The sequence below is a fragment of the Nannochloropsis gaditana genome (genome assembly GCF_000240725.1).
Source record: "Nannochloropsis gaditana CCMP526 unplaced genomic scaffold scaffold154, whole genome shotgun sequence".
NCBI lineage: Eukaryota > Eustigmatophyceae > Eustigmatales > Monodopsidaceae > Microchloropsis > Microchloropsis gaditana.
In genome coordinates this window covers 14,521-38,788 of record NW_005803799.1, presented here as the reverse complement: position 1 = coordinate 38,788, position 24,268 = coordinate 14,521, and the positions used below count along the sequence as shown (strand labels likewise).

The 24,268-nt window shown below is 50.1% G+C and overlaps 1 protein-coding gene across 1 annotated transcript; it reads left to right on the top strand.

Moving 5' to 3' along the window:
- The first annotated feature begins 2,269 nt into the window (after positions 1-2,269).
- Positions 2,270-4,329, top strand: NGA_2007410 (uncharacterized protein). The gene has a single exon (XM_005855615.1). The coding sequence runs from the start codon at positions 2,384-2,386 to the stop codon at positions 3,884-3,886; it is 1,503 nt and encodes a 500-aa protein (XP_005855677.1). The 5' UTR covers positions 2,270-2,383; the 3' UTR covers positions 3,887-4,329.
- The last annotated feature ends 19,939 nt before the right edge of the window (positions 4,330-24,268 follow it).

Sequence of the window (24,268 nt, the reverse complement as noted above, 5' to 3'; positions counted from 1 at the left end):
AAGGGGCGCAAATGAGCGCTACGCCGGCACATACCGAGACACGGGCATGCTGCCAGGTGACCCGCCCTTCGCCTGCTACAGCGATGATGATCTTCTGTAAGGAAGAAGTGGAGCAAAGAAGAGTGGTGTTTTTCAGTGGATCGGATCGAAGGAGCTCAGAGAGTTTGATGAGTAAATCCAGTTTTCTCGGTGTTCTAGAAACACCAGATCTGGGGCGACAAGAGCTGAAGTTAGTCACGGCCGCAAAATAGATGACAATCATTACTTGAATTTTTTGCGTGAGTTTAGCGGCGCAAATCGTACTTGAATATGGGACGTAAGATATTAATCAGAAGAAGATGGACGAAAGCATGATGTTGACTGTTGGAACGGCGCCATACTTTTCGTCGGAGACTTCTGCTCTTCGAAGAAATCCGCGAGAAGGATCTCGGCTGCGGATCGGGGGGTCAGGGTCCCTTTCCCCAATTCTTTTTCCATCCGCTCCACACCGGCTTTTATTTTCGAGGATGTTCTCGCTCGTCGCACGAGAATGTCCTCTAAACTATTCCAGACCCAATATTTATCCTGATTCTGTCGCTTTAAGCGGAGATATCCGGACCGCCTGAAAACGTCACTACATGAACACACCTGCTCCCATACGTCTGCGATGCGATGACGCTCCAAAGCCGAGCAGAGGGTCACACTCGGCATCCAAGCGTCCCATTTGCGCCGTTGAAAGCAAAGAGCGTGCTGATACGCTGCAGCTGTGTGCTGAGCAGCCGTGAGAAGATGGCCGTCCGCTTTGTTAACGACTATGACGTCCGCAACCTCCATGATTCCCTTCTTCACGCCCTGCAATTCGTCCCCGCCCGCAGGAGGAACAAGGAGAAGAAGCATGTCCGATGCCTGGTCGATTATAGTTTCGGATTGGCCGAGCCCCACGCTCTCAATGAAAACTATGTCAAAAGATGCGGCTTGACAAAGCAGGACTACATCATTCGTGTAGCGCGCCACGCCACCCAGAACCCCACTGGTTGGGCAAGCACGCACAAATGCCTTCGGGTCTTTCGCCAACTCGTACATACGAGTTTTATCTCCCAGAATGGAACCCCCGCTGCGGCTTGATGACGGATCCACTGCGATGACAGCGACACGCTGTAAATGGTTGCGAGAGCATCAGACAAAGAGCCGTCAGGTCACAAACTCACAACCACTAAGTGGTAGGACAGCAGACGCGTGGTCTCTTCTAGTTCGCTGTAACCAGCACGTACCAATTTCTTACTATCCGTCAGGTATTTGCCTAGGGCCTCTATAAAAGTCGATTTCCCAGCACCTGGCGGCCCAGCAATTCCGACTCGCAAGGGTCGAACATTTTCAGACGTGCCGATTCTACCCTCATCAGCGACACAGGCTGCGTTGCTCGTGGAATTCCCCGGTTTGAGTCGTCCCTTTTCTCGGACTCGACGGCTCCGCTCGTAAACAACGTGGTCCAACAATGCCTCAGCATCGAGTCGATGACTCTCCTTCGTGGACTCTATCAAAGTAATCGCTCTACTTAAAGCTAACCGATTTCCTCGAAGGACACCCTCGGCGAGTTGACGAGTTTCGGGGGTCATGGAGCAGGTAGAAAAGCGGACAGAACACTCAAAAGTAGCGCTTCTGATTGGTGTCAATGGCTTAGTCAAAGGCCTAGCGTATATTTTTTTCATCCACAAGAAGATCGGCCGCATAGTCGAATAATGCATTCGCGGGAAGGTGCTATGTCTCGTTACTCAGTAGTTATCGCACTCGCTGGGGCGGGAGGTTCGCATGCTTAACTTCTTTTTAACTGAATACTGTCAAGCGATCATATCCTGTCGAATTTGCGATGGAAGGGGGAGAGGATTATTTAATGTCGCGTGTGCGAGGGGCCGCTCTGTCGGGCCCTCCCGGTGCATGAGCCAACGAGAATATTACTAGTAGGGAAGGACACAGGAAAGCCCCGAATTCCCCCACAAGCTTTTGTTGTGCAATCGTAACCGCAGTGCGATGACCAGACGGTAAAATATCAAATGAGCGACATCCAGCTGCCCACTGCTTTCATGGTTGCGTTTCCCGTTCTCTCATTACAGACGCACGGAGAGAAAAGCGTATGTGCGCCGAAAGCTGTGCAGGGGGGGCAGCGAGGGGCGGTATCATGCTTATGCGGAGGCTCGCCGGGAGGCTGGCGGCACGTGTGATGGTGATCAGGCGGGAGTCCCGCGAGCACTCGATCTGCCTCATCCATCGCAATTGTCTCTCAATGCCACAGCAGAAGTGTGATTACTAATAGCAGATATGCCTGGAGGACATTGTGCCGTGGACTAGTGTAAATATCCGAAGCTGTGGCGAAGGAGGCTGCACCACCGAGACGACTTCTGTCACAATGACAGGATCAGTCACGCCGCTCTGGTACGGAAATCACTGTCAGCGTGCACTGCCATGTATGGGAATTCTGTTTGCCTTGCTATACATTGGCTTTTTATTAAGACATGGGGATTGGATGTCGAAGTGGGATGAGGTGAAGGCAGGCCCCTCACAACGGGATTTGCTCGTCCTCAATTCAAGAAATCTATTCGCTTGGTGGCAACACAATGACTCGGCTTTCACAATGGAAAATGACTACTCAAAAGAAGGCCTTTGGGAATCAGAATCTTTGCCGTTCGGGGAAAAAACTCTGGTTATTTACAGCGTACATAATGATCCATCGCATGACACGACATCCTACGAGAACCTGGACTTCTTTTTGAGGGTGGGCGTTGATCAAGAATCAGAACGCTTTGTGGATTACCTTTTTCTAGTTCCATCAGCAATCTTTCACTCATTTAACCTCACTAGCGGTCGAAAGGGAGACGACATGCCAATGTTTCCCTCTGCTGATCACGTTCGCGTGATGGAACGACCACACGACTGTCTAGGGACCAGCGGCCTGCGCAGTTTGATCACCGACAACGATTGGAGGGGCGGCATCAAACATGGCGCAAGAATTTCAAGTATACCATTGAACATGAACGCTCTTCTAAGCCATTATTCTCACTTTATTCTTCTAGACTCGACAGTGCGGGGTCCTTTCCTACCGCGGTATGTGCATCGGGCGCGCTCAGGAGGGAGTCGATGGGACTCTCCTCAAGCAGTCAAGTCTTGGGTAAGTGTACTCACAGACCGGGTGGGGCCTGAGGTCAAACTTGTCGGTCGAAGTGTCAGCTGTGAGCCCGAGCTGCACGTGCAGGCCCCCGTCTGGGCGACAGACCGCCAAGGTCTCAGGCTACTCCTGAAAAATGGCGTTTTAGATTGCGCCATGGAGGAAGCCAGTGCCCGAGAGCGGCACGAGCTGGGTGCCACCCGGGCGGTCTTAAACGCTGGCTACCATGTGGATTGTCTCATGCTTCGCTATCAGGGAATCAACCTTGCACGCCTCAGGGAGTACGGTCTGCCATGCACTGCCCGGGACAATCCCAGTTCTCCCTTACTTAACGACGGGCTACCTGTCAATCCTCTAGAGGTTATTTTCGTCTTGGCCAATCGTCACTTTCTGGCATCGGATGCCCTTGTGCGCCGCTACACTGATTACTTCCTAGGGCGTGTGGACCTCGAAGACAATCAGGCTACGACGTTACGTGGTCAAGCAGCCTTAGAGGCCCGTCGCCAACGCTTAGCAGGCATGGTAGCCAGCTGCGGAGCCACATTGGACCGCAAACACTTGGCAACCAGATGTCCTGGCTGTGTATCGGGGAAGTCGCTCGAGGTGGATCAGGAGATTTTTATCCAAAACCATGTCATGAAGGGTTACGATTTCCAGTTTTCTGTCCCGACAACAATCGCGAATCATCCTCCGCAAGCATTTTGCGAGGCATTTGCTCGCTATCAGGCACCCGACTTGACCCCTTAAATGCACACAAATTCTGAAGCTATCTTGTATGTTACGAAACATGTGTTCGGCTTCAGGTCAGGAGGTGGAATTTTGGAGGTCTCAGTATTTGAGTTAAAAAAATTATGGAAACGCCCTGATTGCTTAAGCAAATGAGTCATATGCTAGTTATTATGTACACAACGACAGAAAAGTGGTGAGACCAAAATGTCAAGCGCTTCGAAAGTATTACCAGTTTTACAGGATTGACCTTCCCTTTGCCAATCTGTCAATTACGTCGACGTTCATCGTCGCTACAATGCCGTGTGAGATAAGTTGATCCAAATAAATGGAGAACCTTACATAAGCCCCCCCTTCCTTGTGAACAAAGTCCATTTCGGCACTACCTCTGGTGGCTTTCTCTTTCTTTTTCCCCCAGCAAGCGAAGGAGAAGAGATCAGAAATTGTTTCAATTAGTCCTGTGACTTGACAAATACGATATAGAGTATGCAGATGCGTAAGATGGGATGCATGTAAGTGAGCACCAAGCAAAATGCATGAATAGAAGCAAAACGCATAGAAGTCATCACATAAATTGGATGAGGAACGATGTGACCATGTAATGGTTCACAAGCCAAAACTGAAATGGGTGAAGGCGAAGTTCATCTCCCGTCCGATCGCGGTGCAACTCACGGATCGTCTCGTTGCACTCGTCCGTGCCAGCAACGATCATCACAACGTCGTGAAAGCGCAGGTATACGACAGTGACTTCACCGTCACGGAAAAATTGTGGCAAAGAGGCCTCTTGCCAATTTTGCCGTGTTCTTCGGTACAGAGCTCGTTCCCATTGAAGTCGACCACTGTTGTGCCCCATGGCCTGAGATGGAAACACTTTGCCATATAGAACAATGAACTCTGCATTTACAATGTAGACCGAGTGCAAGGGCATACGCTGTGAATCAAGAGCGAAGTGATGGGGGGGGAATGAAAGAGTATGAAGGTGAGAAATTGACATGAAATCGAAGCGATAGCACATCAATCCCTCTAAAAAGAGCGCTGAGTAGGCTTCATTATTTCAATTCATGATGCCGCTGGATGAGTTTTGGCTCCAACACACCAAGATGACACTCTGAAATCTTGTCTTGTCTTCCAGACGCCTGGACCGCTACTTCTCAATCCATGTTCATATACATGTGTCTTTTTTACACGAGTTCGTCAAGCCCCATTATACAAGTGTACACGTCCCATCATGTCTTGCTCCCTGCCTAAGAAAGTTTCAGACATTTAGTGCAATTCTAATCAGAAATGCCGAGGCTGCACGTAGCGTTTTAATTCCTGTTATTCCCGGCTAAAATTCTGATTTGTCAACACGTAAATTCCTTGTCCAATTATCCACGCGAAACTGCCAATAAAGGTCGCTAAAAACAAGACACCTGCACACTTATTGGCCCCAGCGCGGTCACGCATCTTATTTTCTTGCTCACGATCCATTGGGAGAAGGAACAAGAGCATCAGGGGCGCAGGAGAGACACACGATGTGAGCACAGTAAGCCGCCACAATCCACGAAGGTCGCCTCGCCTCAAGGCGCTGTTGCTCACATCCCATATTAGTGACAAAAGGGACCCCAGCGAATTGCCCACAATAAGAGCCAGGTTGGAAAAGGTCGTAAGCATAGAATACGTCGCTCCCTCGCTCCCGCCGGGGCAGAGTTTCATGTACACGATAGTTAAGGGAAGGAACTGCATACCTTATCATGTATTGGGAAAGTCGAGAGGATTCTGAGAGGCGCCATGATAGTAAGATGCAGCAAATCAAAAATATTTCAATCATGATGTACAAGCAGGTCGAGACCACTGCGTAAGGAAAGCGTAGAGACGAGAGAACGTCCAAAATGCGACAAGAGCCAAAAATACCCACCACTTATGAAGGCAGTCATCACGTCATCGCCGAGGGAGAACAGAAAATTGGAGATACCAAGGTACTCGTTGATGTGAAATATAAGTAAAAGCTGCAGAACGCTTAGCACTGCCAGCAGGCACGTAGAAAAGATGTACACTGATCGCCAGCTGGAACGAAGGAAATACCGCTTGTAAATGAGTATCCCTACGAAAGTCATGAGCCGACCTCCGAAAGATAGAGCTCCTAACATCACCGGCGTGAAATCCAGAGTCAGCTGAAGGAAAGAGTTCCAGGATACATTCGGCACTGTGAGTGGTCAGGCATGGTGATTAATGCGTGACTCAAAGGCTTGAGCATTTACCTTATTCTTGCCTTCAAGGCCAAAACCTTCAAGCCAGTACCTCACTGCCACCAGTTTCGCTTACCTTGAAAGAGATTGTATATAAATATGAAAGTCATTGGTTGGAACACGACGCGAAGGGTTACTGTTTCCCATATCTGCTGAAGTTGATGCGACACTGACGGGCGATCATCTATGCCTACGCCGCCGGCAGCCATTCCAGTGAGTGAGCGGTGCATATCCTTGAGAAAGCTTATCGAAGGCAGTAGCACAAGTAAGGGTGCCAATCCCGTAAGACACATGATCTTTTCAAAAGACAGACTGTAGGTCCAGGTTTCATTGTAAACTACACTGCCGAGTACTGAACCAAGCACCGCAAATCCGAAACGCACAGTGTAAACCAGGCTTTGGAGGTGCCCATGGTCATCCTCATCCTCCTTCGTACTTCTCTCCACAATCATCGCGTCAGAGATCGTGTCGCACATTACCATTCCCATGGTGGAAATGCAAAGCCCAATACCAAGCGTTGGCGCTGAGGGCGTATCCAGCAAGCCCAGGCAAACCAGACTGCTGCCCCAAAGAAGGACGCCGAATAGAATATACGGTCTGCGGCGTTCTCCACACAAGGGCATTGCGTCCGATGTGAACCCCAAAAAAAATTTAAACGCCCAGGGGAGAGACGTGCAAATCATCACTTGGTTTTGTATCACAGGATGTGCGTTAAGTGAGCGCACCAAATAGACCGCCAGTGGAGTCGAAAGGAAGCTCGGAACAAACCCTACAAGGGCATATACTAAGCACAGACCAATATTATGCGCCTGGATTTCGAAAAAAAATGTGAGGATGGGTCTTATGTAAGTTGGTGTCATTCACCGCTGCTTATGAAACACGATCGAAGAAGGGCAAATCTATGAAATGACGGGGCCTGAAATTTGATTTAGGGGTCGTCAGCATTCATCTCTGCTACCTCGAGGTTTATCAATCCTTGCGAGCACTACATCATTCAAAGCCACCGGTAGTGAAGCTTCAGTTCATGTACATTGCTTTCAGCCTCCCTGGAGCACATTACATTGTTGCTTTCAGCCTTCTTGCCGCACATAATTCACCTACCTTCCCCATATTCGTCCAATAATCCTCCTCGTCGATCACTTCTTCGTAAATGTGGCGTTGTTCGTTCTGCCCTGCCGACCAGATTTCGGAACAGAGTCGAGGACCCTGGGGCAAAATGATCGCAGCGTCGGTAGGTGCGAGCGATGAATGATGTTGAAGGCCAATCATTTCCCTGTCATGCGAGCCAGTGAGAGTAGATCTTCGGGGGGTGCTGTCAGACCTCCGACTAGTCCTGTTCCCGCGGTGTGCCGTACTGGCACGGGAGGTAGAGGAGCAAGTCCTCGCGGTGTGCCGTACTGGCACGGGCGGTAGAGGAGCAAGTGCTCGCCCAAGGGCCTCGGCGACCCTTCCTCCGGCCACGGCCTCAGCGTGGGCGCCCCCACCTGCCCGCCGGCCTTAACTCGTTCGCTCCAAAGGAAGGCGACCATGCTCTCAGCCAGGAAGACTTATGAGAAGGATAGAGCGTACTCGACTCCTCGGGGCTGTGTACCTTGAAAACTCGTGCTCGGTTTCTGTACCCGTACCAACATCGCTAGCATATAGGGACAGCTTATATATTGTGTAGCAACCCACTCATTTGCCTGTCCACGAATGTCAATTACAGCTTACACCTAGGCACAGTCTTCGTATTCACGGTGTAGAGTTTATTGCCCACGTGCAATTGTTGGGGAGCAAGGTGGCGACCAAACTATTCGGTCATATACGGCGTTCGTTTGATGCTTCTGTCGCCGCAAAGTGACGCGCCATGTGCTAGAGCGGGCGGTGCCAGTGGAAGAGATGACAATGAGAGCTTTTCTAGCCGTGGGCCCACACAGGTTGAGGACGACTTTCTCGATTCGTACGAGGAAAGAACGTTGATGAGCGGAGATACTCAGCAGGAGCCCGGCTTCACCAACGGAGACGCGACACGAGATGCAGTTTTGGAGCCTTGGGGTCGCCTCTTGCCTCTCAAACGTGGTGCTGCACACATCAAACTTCTGTTCCGGCCGGCTGAGACATCACATTGTCAGGCCAATACTTATATTTTGGGAAGAGGGCGATCGTGCGACATTCGGTTGGACGATGTTCGCATTTCCTCTCAGCACTGTCGCGTTTACTGTCTGGAGAGCAGGGAGCCTGGAGGTCGCATAACTTTCAAAGCATATGTTGAGGATATGAGCTCCAACGGAACATTCGTGAACCGTCGGGTTCGATTGGCCAAAGGGCAGCGCCGTTTGCTTAACTCTGGGGACGAGCTGTGCTTGGTCAAGGCGAGGGAGGACCAGGACTACGAGGCCGCCTCTTATGTCTTCATTCCCATGGAGCCTAAAGATCGACAGCAACGCCAACCTCGCCAAGCAGGGGGGATGCCGTCTCCGTCGTTCGAGTCCTCTCTGCCGACCACCTCGATCCCCCCGCCTACGCCTGCAATAGCGTCCTGTGTCTTCTCGAGTGCATCTTCTCCAAGGGCCGCACAGACAGTGTGCAATCAAAATCCATGTAGCCGGCCGCTGGTGCCACATGATGGTAAACACTCCTTTGCAGGCAAATATGTAAGGCGCATCGAGGAATTCTACGACATACGAGAGGAAATCGGGCGCGGCACGTGTGGACGTGTCCATGTGGCTTTGCACCGCAAGACTGGGGAGTCCTGGGCGATCAAGATCATCGAAACGCGCAAATTTGGCCTTACGCCGGGCCTGTCTCCCAAAGAACTGGTGCAAGAAGCGGAGGTGCTTCGCAGTATCGCTCATCCCTATGTGGTGCGGTTGCAGGACATCTTCCAGACGGAGGACGTGATCTACTTGGTCATGGAACTGGTGCAAGGAGGCGACCTTTTCGACCGCATCGTTGACCGAGGTCGATACCCGGAGGCAACCGCGCGCAAGCTGATACGGAACGTGCTGCAAGCGGTGCAGTATCTACACGCCCGTAACATCGTGCATCGGGACTTGAAACCCGAGAACATTCTGTTGGTGCACCGTGACTCGGACGTGGATGTAAAGCTCACAGACTTCGGCCTGGCGAAGCGCACTACTAGCGAAGGTCTCAAAACGTTCTGTGGTACCCCTCAATATTTTGCTCCTGAAGTTTTGAAGCGTCGCAACACCACGCAAGGAACGGGCCGCTACGGTCGGGAGGCAGACATGTGGTCGTTGGGCGTGATTTTGTACATTGTTCTGAGTGGGACGCCACCATTTGACGATTCTACGCTTTTTGAACAGATACGAACAGCCACTTACACATTTGAGGGGCCAGAGTGGGAAGGTGTGAGCACGCAGGCCAAGGACTTGGTGAGCCGGCTGATGACCGCCTCCCCAGCCACTCGCTTGGAGGTGGACCAAGCCCTGTCCCATCCCTGGTTTGCAACCTCATTGCCACCTTTTGACGTATCTAAAACAGACGATCAGCGCTCAGCTCTTGCTGAGGGATCAAGAAATAATGGAAGTCCTTCATCGATGACTGACGGAGAAGACGAAATTGTCGTAGCGGCACGTGAGGAGCATTGTAAAAACATTGTCAAGGTCACCGAGACATCACATTGCCCGAAAGGCGAGTCCAGTATTACGACTTCTGTAATGGTGCTTAGCAAGAACAGGAAATCGAAAAAGGATCAAGAAAAAATGGATTCATCATTGTATGAGGCAAATTGTCTCAAGCAAGCTCAAAAAGAGATAACGGGTCCGCCCGGCGTGCCTCCGCTGACGCTCCAAAATGCAGCAGCCTTGCGACAGGCTACAACAAAGCAAAACCAGCAATACAAACAGCGCCAGGGTTTGGGTGCTAATTTACAGATATTAGATAGTCCACTGCCTTCTGCTTTTGAAGCGAGCCGAGAAAAAGGGCGTGATAAAAGGCTGGATATTGTAGGCCGCGACTGTGGAAAGGGACCTGTAAAGCGGAGGAAACCGGGGAGGAAGACATTTGAAGTAGGTGTGACAACAGTAGAGTTACCCGACGATAAGATAGCTGAGTATTCAAGCGCCGAAGAAGGTGAAACTGAAGAGAAACTGATGATTTCGCAGGCCGTCGAGAGCTCTTCTCTCCAAGGGTTTGGCGAAGCTTTCGAATTAGACGACGGGCCTACCTCACAGTCAGGAATTACCGGAGCGATGGTCCAGCGAGAATTTGTGGGAGTAGCAAGAATAGCAGAAAGTGCTGTCTCTGAAGCCGCCGCAGGAATAGAATACTTACGTGATAGATTTGCTTCCACAAGAAGGAATTCGAAGCAGTCAACTGCCGGGATATCGCCAAGCCCTGCGGGGCCGATCGCCCTCGCTAATGTGGAGGAAAAGCGACTCGTCCGAGGTCAGGGGATGCTATCAGTGGCCATTATTCAGCGAAAATCGACCTCTAGCAAGGAAAAGGAAAAGCGGGTAGCTTACGACGGACTGCAGCAAGAAAAGACTTATCTAACCTCGAAAAATGTCAAAGATCCGGCTGCTCCGCCCAAAGCTTCGAAAGCCGCCATTCATGATACACACTCGGCTTTGGCTTTACCCGTATCTCCTTGGAATGCGGATACAGCTTCATCAGTAGCTCATTCATCTACTTCATCGCCTCGTCAGCCGGTGGAAGCCACGTCCAAGCCGAGAGGGCAGAATGTGATTCGAGAGCGAAAGACCAAGCAGACAATGCTAACCCAATTCCTTTACAAAGGGGGGGGGGAGAAGATGGCGGAACGTAAGCTTCGCGAATGATTTAGAACAAATTTGTTACTCCACAAAATAAAAGTGTTAAATAGTGTATCATCTTTGGCGTATGCAATTCTTGTTTAGCTGTGGACATGACTACATGCACATGAGCTCGTGATGCCTTTTCTCGACATACAGCATTCCTGTCGGCAAATTGCAATTCAAACTTCGTCAACTTTATTCTCGTCACGTCATGGGACCCTTATCTTCCAGCAGTGTTTCACACTCCGTAGGCACAGACATGAGGTCCAGATCGTCCATCACAAACAACTCGTCCAACCCCTGCCCCGCCAAGGCGCTACTAAGATCTCCGGCTTCGGGAACACATACTCCCAGCGCTCCGAGTAGGCCTCCAAGCCCAGCTTCATGTGCGACCTTGACTGTCTCGCTGTCCTTCTCGAAGGCCTCAATCTTTGCCTGCGTGTTGTCAATATCTTGCTGAATCTTCTCCCGAGCCGACTTCCCTGTAGGTGTCATCTCTAATTTCTGTTTATGGGATTCTAGACGCTTCAGCAGGCCTGAAAGTGCTTCGGCCGCTACCAACTCCTCATCCTCGTCGCTACCTTCCTCCACCACCAGGCCTGCGCTAAGGCTTTGTAACTGCCCGTCCTCGTTGAATGCCACCACGCAGACCTCCTTAAGACCTTGATATTTGAGGCCACTACCCTCATGAATGTCATGGCCGATTTGTAACTGACCCGTAAAAGTACCCACAGCCTGAGAGACATAAAGGACTGTCCCATCTGCACCGACCTCAAATCGCGAGGAATCCTGCCGGAGGTCCGGGAGAGCTCGCTCCATGATGGCGACCAAGCCTAAGTATTCTGCACGATCTAGAGGGCCTGTGGCGCTGCTGTAATAGACAAAGTCTTCGGAAAGCACATTCCAACCCCGAGAGACTATGATACGCGGAGCCATATTCGCAAATGCCTTCGCGCGGATGAGGGCGCGACCAGTATCGGTGCTTTTGCTATTCGGACGGATAGCGGACAAAAAGCCTGGCGCGACTTCCACATTTGGAAATGATCGTCGCAATACAATTTCAGCACACAGAGGTATGGATGAGGAACTTGAGACAACATCTGACGGAGAATGCGCCACTGCATCTCGACCACCACTTTCTTTTGTCCTTGTTGAAGTCGTGCCGGTGATGAGCACAGAGGTTTGAGGAAAATCAAGGCGGGGAATAAAGGCCTGTACAACTTTGGAAATCATGAAGACAGCGGCCACAAGGCTAGAAGACGCCGCGAGGCCCTTCATATTGGTGGAGAGGACCTGTGCATGAGTGGGGGCGGTGAGGGAAGATACAGGTCCGGTTGAGCCTCGCCAGACCCTCGCCCTTTCTCCCACTCCGCCGACTCCTCTTCAAGTGCCCCGAGTAGCAAGTTCCCCCGTGGCGCCCTTAAAATGCCTTTCTGCCCTCCTTCAAGTGCCTCCCGTGTTCTGCGATCTCGCTACGAGCCGAAGGCCTGAGCGGCCCCGCGCGCTAGCTGTACTTTAGTGTTTGTTGGGCTTGAAGAGGTCTTTCTGCTTCGTGGCGCGCGGCTCGATTCAGCATGATGGTTGGGAGGGAAGTCTAGCAGCTTGATACTTGGGAGAAGACGTGAAGTATGTGTTGATTGTAAGGGGTTTCTCACAAGGGACTGGCATTCAGCCTTTTCTTTGCATCTCGACTCATTTTTTTATCATTGGCAGGCATAATTGCATACGCCATTGACAAAGTTATGTTCTGTCATGCGTCACCTTCTCCACCTCCTCCACCTCTTCATGCTGGTCATCCCGTCGCGCCACACAGAAATGCGGCAGCAGTTCGCCTTATCCGTGCCGGGCACACTTTGCTGAGCCCCGATGAGCATCGTGAAATCTTTGCCAACTTCATTCAAAGCGGGCGAAATCCGGGATACGTGGATGCGCTGAAAGAGCTGTTACACAGAGACGACGAAATGGGTCATCACTCGTTTGTTGTTAATGCGCAAGACATTATCGCGTTCAATCCGATGGTCGGCTATCTCCTCATGTACAATCCCATGGTTCTTTTACCGATCTTCGAGGAAGCTGTGCTTCGGGTCCAAATGACGCTCCTAAAGACCCTCGAAGCCAAGGATCGTGTCGATCAGCCCGACAACGCGACACAGCAACTCCGTTCACACCGGAGTGTTAAAGGGCACGTCCATGTCCGCATTTTTCACATCCCGCCCATTCCAGAACTTTACAAGTCTAGTCTGAGTGACATTCGTGCCCACGACGTAGGCCGTCTCATACAAGTGATCGGAACGGTGGTGCGCTTGGGAGCGGTGAAGATGCTGAATGCGTCCCGAGAGTTCACGTGTCGCAATGGTAAATGCCGTCACCGATTTCGCGTGTACGCGGATTTTGAACAGGGGTACGTCATGCAGGCTCCTCAAGCGTGCCCCCGGGAATGTCGGTCGAGCGAATTTGAGGAGGCGCCGGAGGCAGACGAGTGCACTGATTATCAGGAGATCAAGATTCAGGAGCAAATACAGAATCTGAGGTTTGGCTCCATCCCACGCTCGATATTGGTCGCCCTTGAGGACGACTTGGTTGACACTTGTCGTCCAGGGGACGACGTGGTCATCTCCGGGTGTCTCATGCGACGTTGGCGGCCTGTCTGTAAAGACCGGCGCTGCGAGGTGGAGGTTGTTTTGCGCGCTAACAGCGTGCGCCTGATCAGCAAACCTAATCTGTTCCAAGGCGGTTTGGTTATGCGTGAGGAGAGCCGACAGGGCTTTATGCGCTTTTGGGCGCATTATTACGATATAAGGGAGCCTCTTGTGGCGCGCAACATAATTGTCCGCTCGGTTTGTCCGCAGATATACGGCATGCTCGTCGTCAAGCTGGCTATCCTTCTGACTATTATCGGTGGTGTGGAAATGGATGCAAAACATTGCTCCACCAGCGCCTCAGACGGCAATACATCGGATCGGGAGAAAGCCGCGGGAGAGGACAAGTTTCGGGTCCGCAGTCATCCCCATCTCCTGCTAGTGGGCGATCCGGGGACGGGCAAGAGCCAATTTCTGCGCTTTGCGAGCCGCTTGGTACCTCGCTCAGTACTCACAACGGGGATAGGGACCACTAACGCAGGTCTAACATGCAGTGCCGTCCGGGATGGGAAGGAGTGGGTTCTTGAAGCCGGCGCACTAGTACTGGCAGACCGCGGACTATGCTGCATCGACGAGTTTTCCTCGATTCGTGAACACGACCGCACAGCGATCCACGAGGCTATGGAGCAGCAAACACTTTCAATCGCAAAAGCTGGACTGGTGTGTAAGTTGAATGCACGGGCGTCTGTTATCGCGGTGACGAATCCCAAGGTGAATCTTGGATCGGACGATGGTGGAACGGAAGTCGGTATGACAGACCTGACCGTCACCACGGCCATAAATGCCCCTCTCCTTTCGCGCTTCGACCTTGTCCTCCTGCTCACGGATAAGTGCGGTGAAGAGTGGGATGAAGCTGTTTCCACATTTGTGCTGAATGGGTCCATCTCGCAGAAATGTGAGCACGAACGTGACAACAGGACCGCGTCCGCGAAAGAGAATCTCAGCACTTCGGCAAATCCTCAATCCAGCAGTCACGGAACAGGTTTCGAGTCACCGACTGTGCCGTTTTGGACTCTTCAGCAATTACAAAACTACGTAGCTTTTGTCAAAAGTACCTTCAACCCTGAGCTTTCTCAGGAAGCTATGACCGTACTAGAGTGCTATTATCAGGTACAACCATTCGAGACATCATAAATACCTTCAAATAGAGAATGTTTGACAGGTACTTTTCACTTACCTGCATTACCACAGATGCAACGGACGTCGGACAATCGAAATGTGGCTTTAACAACAGTTCGTCTCTTGGAAAGCCTCATCCGGCTTTCAGAGGCTCACGCTAGACTCATGTGTCGAGACAGTGTGACGCTGCAGGACGCTGTTGTAGCTGTTTTTTGTGTGGAATGCTGTCGCAAGTCGATTCCCAGTCTGGGGGCTTACAGAGGTAGGAAAGTATGTACAGAACTTTCAACACAACTTTTTACACTTCTGCTTTTCCCTCTTTCCACTCTTTTCAATTTTTGACCATTAAGATTATCATTATGATACCAAGGATCGAGAGAGAGATTATGAAGACATGCAGAGTGTAGTCTTTCAAAACAACTTTTTACACTTCTGCATTTCCCTCTGTTCACTCTTTACAATTTTTGACCATAAAGATTATCATTATGATACCAAGGATCCCGAGAGAGATTATGAAGACATGCAGAGTGTAGTGCTTCGGTCGCTGGGGTTGCGGATGCCGACTGTAACGGTGGGTGCGAACAGCTACATGAGTAGTACGGGTGATTACAACTGAAGAATTGATTGATGGTGATGACAACTGAAGAATTGATTGACGAATAGATACCACGACTGTACGTCACATTCGTTAGAAAATTTCAATAATGTAAATTTGGAGATATAGAGGAGAAATATGTAGATACAAGTAAAACATGAAATACACAGTGCCCTATTCGACTTTGTACAAGCTTGTACAGGTCTGTATCCACTGCTGTTGTGTTTCAATTTCTCCTCCTCCGCTTTAAGTCATCATTCTTCGATTCTTTCATTTTATGTTTCTTTAAGTCCCGCGATTCACAAAATAAAACATAACACACCCGTATGTCGCCTTAATGGCGCTGATAATGATCATATTGAAAACTTTGCGATTGTGGCTCAGATGCTGATGACGGTAAATTTGCCGCGTAACCGATATCACCTCCATGAGCCCATGTAATGTAGTCAGGACGTTCTGCGGCCTTATATTCATCAATGAGACCTTGTACCACTTCACGCGACGAGTCGAACTCATCCAATGAATCCTGAAACATTGGCTCCTTGCGATAGTTTTCCACAAAAGCGTTGCGCTTGCGAATCTTGTCGTACTGGTTAACAGAGCGCTGAAAAAGCGAGGCCATGCAAGTATGATTGGCCAACATTAAACCCGACACTTTGTGAGCAGTCTCAACATACGCGGATTTCCGTGATAAGGCAACTTGTATCGAAGCTGGACCCCAAGGAATAAAATTAACCAGCTTTCGTTCTCGAATACGCTGTAAGGCCTTGTGCACTTGCGACGGGTCTACGTCCCCTTGGATGATATTTAAAATAGATATGTAGCAGCCTGTGCGTGTCGAGGCGGACACCATGATGTTCTTGGTCTGCGTCAGGCGCCGCATCACATCCAAAACGGTAGTTTTTCGCACCGCGCTTGCCTGCACATCGGATATAACGAGTGGTGTGTAGCCCGTCATCAGAAAGTGACAGCGTGGGGTCGGAATCAAAGATGCCACCAATCCAATCAGGTCGTTGTTCATGTAGCCTGGATATCGCAGAGTTGTGGTAGAAGCCGCCATCACCTGCAAAGAGGAGGAATCATCATAATAAAAAATTAAATGCCCAACATTGAAGAAGCTCAATGATCTCTCGTCAATCCCTGCCCCGCAAAGCGAGAGCCCCTGGGCGGATGCAGCGGGAGCCAAACTATAACTTACCGTGGAAACAAGGGAATTGAGCTGATTCACAGTTGGGTTGGTAATGCGCAAGCGATCGACGGCAATGCGATTCAAAGCAGTGTTGTCAAGTACCACTACGCAGTCTGCATTCAGGGTGAGCCGCTTGAGCGTAAGCAGAGAATTGTAAGGCTGCACCACCACGTCGCTTTGAGTCTGGTCCCAGTTAGGAAACACAGAGTAGGTCTGGATCAGCTTTTTCGGAAAATGATCATTCAGTCGCTCCAACAGGTATGAGCCCTAGTTCAGATGTTGGATGGTAGAAAATAAGTGTACGACGATTGTTGGCACGGTCAGACACGTAACACGTAATTCCCAAGGCATACAAATATGGAGACAGAGTTCTATGGTGTGAAAGTCCTCCACATTTCAACCAAGCCCTCGTTCATCTTTTGATCTGGACATAAATCTTTTGATCTGGACATAAACAGCGTGGCAAAGGTGATGAGTGACCTTCAATGCCTCCCAAAATTTACGTATATGTATGCTTAGTATCTCAGAGGTCACCTTCATACCATGCCTGAGCCCGTACCACCCGCAATAGAGTGACAAAGCACGAAACCCTCCAGACTATCGCTGCCATCCGCCTCCCTGTCGATCATTTCCATGAGTTGATCGTGGTGCTCCTCGGCCTGACGGTGGCCCGACGCCCAGTTGTTGCCCGCACCTCCACCATTGCTGGCCATAAAGACGTTTTCTTGGTTGTACAGGCTCCGGTACTCTGAATTAAGGATAGAATTGATCACTCGGGGCTCCAAATCCATAAGCAGGGCGCGAGGGATGTAATGGTCGTCGTCCGCCTGATAGAAAAAAACATCCTTCCGGTCATTCCCTTCTGTTGCAAAATCCTGCAGCATACCATCGGGACTGATACCGTGCTCTGCACATATCTGCTTCCAAAATTCGCTGCCGATTTGATTGCCGCATTGACCGACCTGCAGCGTTATAATTTCGTGTGGCATAGTCCTTCCTCTTTGTTTCGTGAAATGCGGGAAAAGGGGTACAAGGAGCTGAGAACCTGACGATGGAACATAGCGAGTGAAGTCAGGTAGGCGACATCAAGAGTCCCCGATACTCGCTATGCCCCTGACACTTGGTGTTTGGTGACGAGTTCGAGAAACATCGTCTAAAAACCTCGTGAAAAAGATCACATGTGAGAGGCTGTTGTCTCAGAAAAAGAGCAAAGAAAGCTTGATGAGTGATACGAGATGAAGCTTCCCGGTGAAAGAAGCGACCTCGGGAGAGCGAAGAGATCAGTACAGGCACTGAGCCCCGCCTGCGATGGCTTCTACAGTCAGTAGACCAGTCCTGCAACCGGAGTGCTTAACGGAAGATTTAAAGACAGTGCTTCTCACGGAACCCTTTCTAAATCACGTCTTGGACAGGATCTGGTGCCCAACGTCTCGAAGGCGAAGCGCGGTAGACAAGAGCGCGGCTGTCGCGTGGAGTCCGCGGCCCATTCTGTTGAGTACTCCGCTAATCGTGGCTTACTCAAATTTATGTGCGAACGGTCAAACGACATTTCAGATCGTTAATGATGGAATGACGCTGGTAAAATAGGAGCAAAATTTTCCTTTCGCTGCCGCGCAATCGGAATTCGGCGGCGCTTTGTACATTCAAGCTACTTGTCCCAATTTTGGCCTCGGGAGGGGCTTGTCCCTTTAACTTGATCCGGAAACGCCTTCACAGCGCAAGGTGACATGACCACAAAGTCGCCAATGAAGGGACACTGTTGGCACCTTTTGAACTCCCTTCTCAAAGTCGTCGGTCCCCCTTCAAACAGCGTGCATGGAACAACCCTGTTGATGCGCTTGCATGGTTTCGTGAAGCATTACAAACCCACCAACTATTTCTATCCAACTTCTTTAGCCATGTATAAATCATCAAGAATTACAAATTACACGCCACATCGCATTTTAAGTTGTTCTCCACTAATAATCACGTAAATGGTAGGAAAGAAAGCCAATTTCTGACGGTGATTTAGTCATCTTTCATTTCGAAATGCTTACGATCGGCTGTTGCAACTTCAAGCCACCGCGCGCGGTTACTGCATGGACACATCGCGAGCAAATGTGAGGAAAAGTAGCGTCTGCCGGGGAGAGATCGCCATAATACCAGCACCGGCTACATTTTTTGCCGGACGCACGCCTAATGCCGACCGTAGCTCCGCTGGCAGCATCGCCTCCCTTATTTAAGACAATTTCGCATTTGCTCGTTACTTCTGCCGCAGTGCTGACAATATGTACCTGAGATGCAAGAAGTAAGAAACGCAGGTCATCAACTCCGTTGCTTCGAGTTGGTGGGTACTTCAGACTGTTATCCCCCATGAGACCATCCAGTATTTTACAGAGCTCCGGATCATGCGCATAGACGTAAACGGCGGCCTCCAAAGAAGCACCGATTAGTCCCTCCCGTCGCGCTGCCTCCATGCACTTGTTCACGTCGTCCCGCAATCGCAAAACTGCCGACCACTCCTCATTTTCGTAGGATGGAAATCTGCGCTGCTCGGGGATCCAGCCTGCCTGAAAAATACTAGTGGTGGGTCGAGCATATGGAAGGTTCTGCCATATGTCTTCAGCCATGTGAGGTAGAACCGGGCTCATGGCCGTCGCCATTCCCTCCAACAGGAGTCTCATCGTCGTTTGGCAAGTGCGACGGCGCTCATCGTTCGAAGCTGCAATGTAGAGTCTGTCCTTGGCCACGTCTAGGTAGAAGTTTGAGAGATCCGCAACGGCAAAGCGTTGCAAAGCCTGATTCGCTCGGCTAAATTGGAAAGTCTCGAAGGCATCTTCCACCTCTTGAATCATCATCGATAGGCGACCTAGAATGTACTTGTCTAAGCGTGGCAAAGAGTCATAGGGGACAGCATCTCGATCGGGATCAAAGTCGTGCAAATTGCCGACCAAGTACCGTGCTGTGTTACGAAGCTTTCGATACGCATCGCCAACCTGCTTCAGTATGTTGCCTCCCACGCAGACATCGCTGGAGTAGTCGACCGAGGACACCCAGAGTCTCAAGACGTCCGCACCGTAGGCCGGGTCTTGCTTCTTATTGTTGCCACCCTCGATTACTTTTATCGGGTCGACCACGTTACCAAGGCTCTTACTCATTTTATAGCCCTTTTCGTCTAAGACGAAGCCATGGGTCACTACAGCCTTGTAGGGTGCCACACCCGTCGCCGCCACGCTGGTCAAGAGCGACGACTGGAACCATCCCCGGTGTTGGTCCACCCCCTCCAAGTAGACGTCCGCGGGGAACTGCAAGTCGTCTTTCCTGTTCTTGAGCACGCCAGCCCAAGAGGAGCCACTGTCAAACCACACGTCCATAGTGTCGGTGCCTCTCAGATAAAGCGATGCCCGCTCACGGTACTCGATGGGAAGCAGATCTGCCACCTCCATTGTCCACCAGGCATCTGATCCATGCTCCCGGAAAACCCCTTCCAGATGAGAAATGGTCTTATCGTCCATTAGAATTGACCCATCGTCCACATGATAAAACACGGGGATGGGCACGCCCCAGGAGCGTTGTCGTGAGATGCACCAGTCAGACCGGGACGCGGTCATGGTAGAGATGCGCTTTTTGCCAACATCAGGTAGCCAAGTGACAGTATCGATGGCTGCCAGGGCATCCTGCCGGAAGGAGTCGACCGATGCAAACCACTGATCAGTAGCTCGGAATATGGTAGGCTTCTTGGTCCTCCAGTCGTAGGGATATTTGTGGTGGTAGGGCTCCATCAAAATCAAGGCCCCTGTCTCATTCAACGCCTGAATTACCTCAAGATTCCCGTCACCAAGAACATCTTTGCCTTCAAAGCGCTCTCCAGCTTCTTCAGTAAAGCGGCCCGCGTCATCTACGGGACTTAAGAGGGGAAGCCCGTACTTAATACCAGTTAGATAATCTTCCTGGCCGTGCCCTGGGGCGGTGTGCACCAGACCTGTGCCGGTCTCGGTTGTAATGTAATCCCCGCCTTCCACAATCTGCGACTCTCGATCAATCAAAGGGTGCCGATACCTGAGCCCAACTAAATCACGACCCTTCAATGTGGCGAGCCGCTCCAAGCCGCCCTTTGAGACTTTAAAGACGGTTTCAGCCAGTTTATCTACCAAATCTGTGGCCACCAAGTAAGCCTCTCCCGGCATGTCAGAGTGAGTGACTAAGGAGTAATCGATTTCAGTATTTACTGCTACAGCCAGATTTGCAGGGATGGTCCAAGGGGTGGTCGTCCAGACGGCCACACGCAGGGCCTGCGCACCCGCAGGGTGCGCGGTAGACAAGGCGGCCGCACCCGGGCAGCCTTCCAGGGATGTAACAGGAAAGCCAACATAGATTGATTTGGATACATGGTCCTCTGGATATTCAAGTTCCGCTTCAGCCAAAGCTGTTCGGGACGAAGGACTCCAGTGCACGGGCTTGAGGCCGCGATAGATGTGGCCTTTCAGCACCATGTCCCCGAAGGCTCGGATCTGCGCCGCCTCGTACTCGGGCTGCAATGTAAGGTAAGGCTGCTGCCAGTCACCCATAATTCCATATCGCTTGAAAGAGGCACGTTGACGCTCCACGGTCTCCAGGGCGAAGTCTCGAGCTTTGAGGCGCAATGAGATGGGCGTCAAGGCCTGACGGTCTGCCTGCTTCAGACTCTGAAGCACCTTGAGCTCGATTGGCAGGCCGTGACAGTCCCATCCTGGGACATAACGTACTTCAAAGCCCTGCAATACTTTATACCGATTGATGAAATCTTTAAGGATTTTGTTTAGGGCGTGGCCGATGTGTAAGTCTCCGTTCGCGTATGGGGGACCATCGTGCAGCACAAATTTGGGTGCCCCCTTCTTCCTGCTACCCTCATGCAACTTCCTATAAATACCCTCGGTTTCCCAGAATTGGTGTATTTGAGGCTCACGTACGACTGCGTTCGCACGTTGGTCGAATGTGCTCTTCGGAAGGGTTACCGTATCACGATAGATGTTTGAGGGGTCGGAGGGATCGTCCAGCTGTTTTTTTGCTGAATGCAGATTCTGCCTCAGCCTTGTCGTAGATAAATCAAAGCTAACGGCCCTATACTTTACGTGATGATTTCTGAGAAAGATGAAGCTGCCGCACTGCGCGCCTCGGCGCCATGTTACTTGAGCACCTGACCTGTGGAGGAAGAGCAGGCACGTCATCAACGCGTAGGTCGGCAGCCGTGACATCACCGACGTGGTTGCCTGCGGGAGCAATCGACGAGCACGTCAGGTTAGTATTCTTTAAAAAAAATCGATTGTTTCTTATACTTTGCGCAAATCAGGATCAGGACAGCTCGAGTACGCGACCGAGGGCCCTCCGATCGTATCTTTCTCCGCTTTCGAAACCTGTCTGCTTTTGAGTCTGCATCAGGACTTGACTTTCCGATTTCCGGCGGCAAGTCATATTTGCACGAGATTATTCAGCTGTGACCTTAATGTACACATTAGCACCGTGCAGCCTTCTGAAACTTATAAGTCGTAATGTCCCCTCGTCGTCGACTCCATAAAAAAGGGGCGATGAGGTGGAAAAGGCGAAGTCCGAGTCGTTGGTGGTGCCTCAATGACTCCAAAAACTTCCCCCCCAATAGGTTGCAAACATTTTTTAAAACGTATATTCAAGTGATGTGTAAAGTATTTCGTAGGCGAAACCCCAGCGGACATTGATTGTCTGCCTGAACATTTTGGGAAAGTGCGCACTGAAGGTCACAGTTCACGTGAGAAAGCCAAAGCGGATGGAGCGAGTAACGAATAATTTATTATGAAATGAATAACGAACATTGCTGAAGCCATACAGCTCTTTAATTACGAAATAGCTGGTCTGGCTAAAAGAATTGAGGGCAACCTGTGATAAAAGCGTTATTTTTTATGAAGAAAATTCCAAGATCGTTGCGTGTGGAGAGAGCAAGGTTGCCAGAGTCGCCTTCAATTTTACTTGGAGGCATTGAATCATAATCCCCCAACAATCTCACGCCATTTTCATAAGATTCTTTTCTCAAAAGTGCAAGGGAATTATTCGAAAAAGCATCGACATAGAAAAGCGCCCAGAAATGAAAGCTATCCAAGAGTCTGCGCCTTCACGAACGGGAAGACCTTTGGTTTTAAACCAGATAGAGATGATTTACATTTTGCTTAACGTGACTTGTAGTGAAGGATGTGACCAAAGAAACGCCAAAATGAGAATCTATTAGACCATTCCGGACAATAAAATGGAAGGCAACATAACACACGAAAAAGTGTCTAGGTTTCAAGCAAGGATTTCACAAGGTATGGACAATTTTGGAAATTACAAGTCGTCAAAAGTACCCTACATTATATTGCTGCTCAACCAGTTCTTCGCAGGGTCCGATACTACCACCACATATGATTTGCGAGCTTTGTGTGTGGATTAATTCTTTATTGTCAACAGCACTTGGAAGTTTCGTGCTGATCTTTCTAGAATTATCGATGTTGCTACACCTCATACTTCTAGGTGTATTTTTCTAAACCAGCTAATTGAGGCGTCATGGCCAAATTAAGTACTTGTCATGGCCAATTTAAGTACTTGTCAAGTCGCCTCTGTCGCTCAAGTGTTACCCATGGAAACGTCATTCAAACTCTCACGTTTGTCACATTTTCGGAAGCAATTAGGAGCTATTACTCGTTCAAAAAGGAGATAGAATGCGCCGTAATGTCCACACACGAGACCATTTATGTACGACCATGCAATGTCGAGCAACTTGAGGCATGCTTCGACTTTCACTAAAATAGAAAAATCGCGCGTTCTGTTTTCGTTACAAATTCGCTTCGTTTTGGCTCTGAGATCCTTTGCCCTCTCCTTCCCACCCGTCGACTCTGTTTATTGTTTTAAAATTAAGGAATGTGTGATATATAATATATAGCTTATACATAGATAGATTCAGCTATATATATATGTATATAATATATAGCTGGTCCATCAGTCTCATGATCCCCTCCTGTCCACCTTCTCACAAAACCATCCAGGTGCGGACACGACTGTTAACAACGACTTAGTTTTGGCAGGCCCTTTAATACCCAGACCTGCAATGCTTCTTCAAGGCACATTCAGCTTTCAAGTCTTCGTCTTCGTATAACTAAAGCGGAAAATGCATTTCCGGAAAACGCACACAATTAATTGGCAGGGAGACGGGAGAGAACAATATTCGCATACGCATACACTTTTGATCGAGTTTTCAATGAGAACGATTTCACTCCTTAATTCAGCACCATTCATCGCCTAGCGTCTGCATGTGGAAAAGCCTGCATTTCCCCCCATCCGCCATGCTCGGGCACCCTTCTTCCTCGCATCGCAACACGAATTTCGAAGGGTACTTGCAATAAAAGAATGTTTATAGAATTATTATGTTTTACTTTACATAAATGCACCTGAGATTGATACGTATGGAATAAAGAAAAGCAAAGGATGAAAAAGAGGGAAGGGAAGCTGTGGAACGTAGCGTTGTTGAGCCAATGTAGACGACATCCAGTCGACGTACGCGTGGTATGTGGATTGGCATTTTTCTTCCTAATTAGAATGGTACCCGAAGCTACTAATCTCAAGAAGCGTGTTACCGGGAGAAGCGCGCTCAAAAGTACGAGGCGCATGGTGTACGGGACACCGAGTACCCTCCCACCGCCCAACCTCCCCACTCGCCGGCCCGGGGACCTGCTCGCCCGCCCAGCCTCATCTAGCACATGCCCCAGCAAATACAATTTTTGCCCAGCGGGAATGGTATGCCTTAGTAAAGTAGATTGAAATTCGCAGCAGGGGATGCCGCGTGTGCAAAAAACAATTTATCGCACTTTTGTAATAAGCTCGGAAATGAGCAGGAGGAGGCACCTAGTCTTCATAC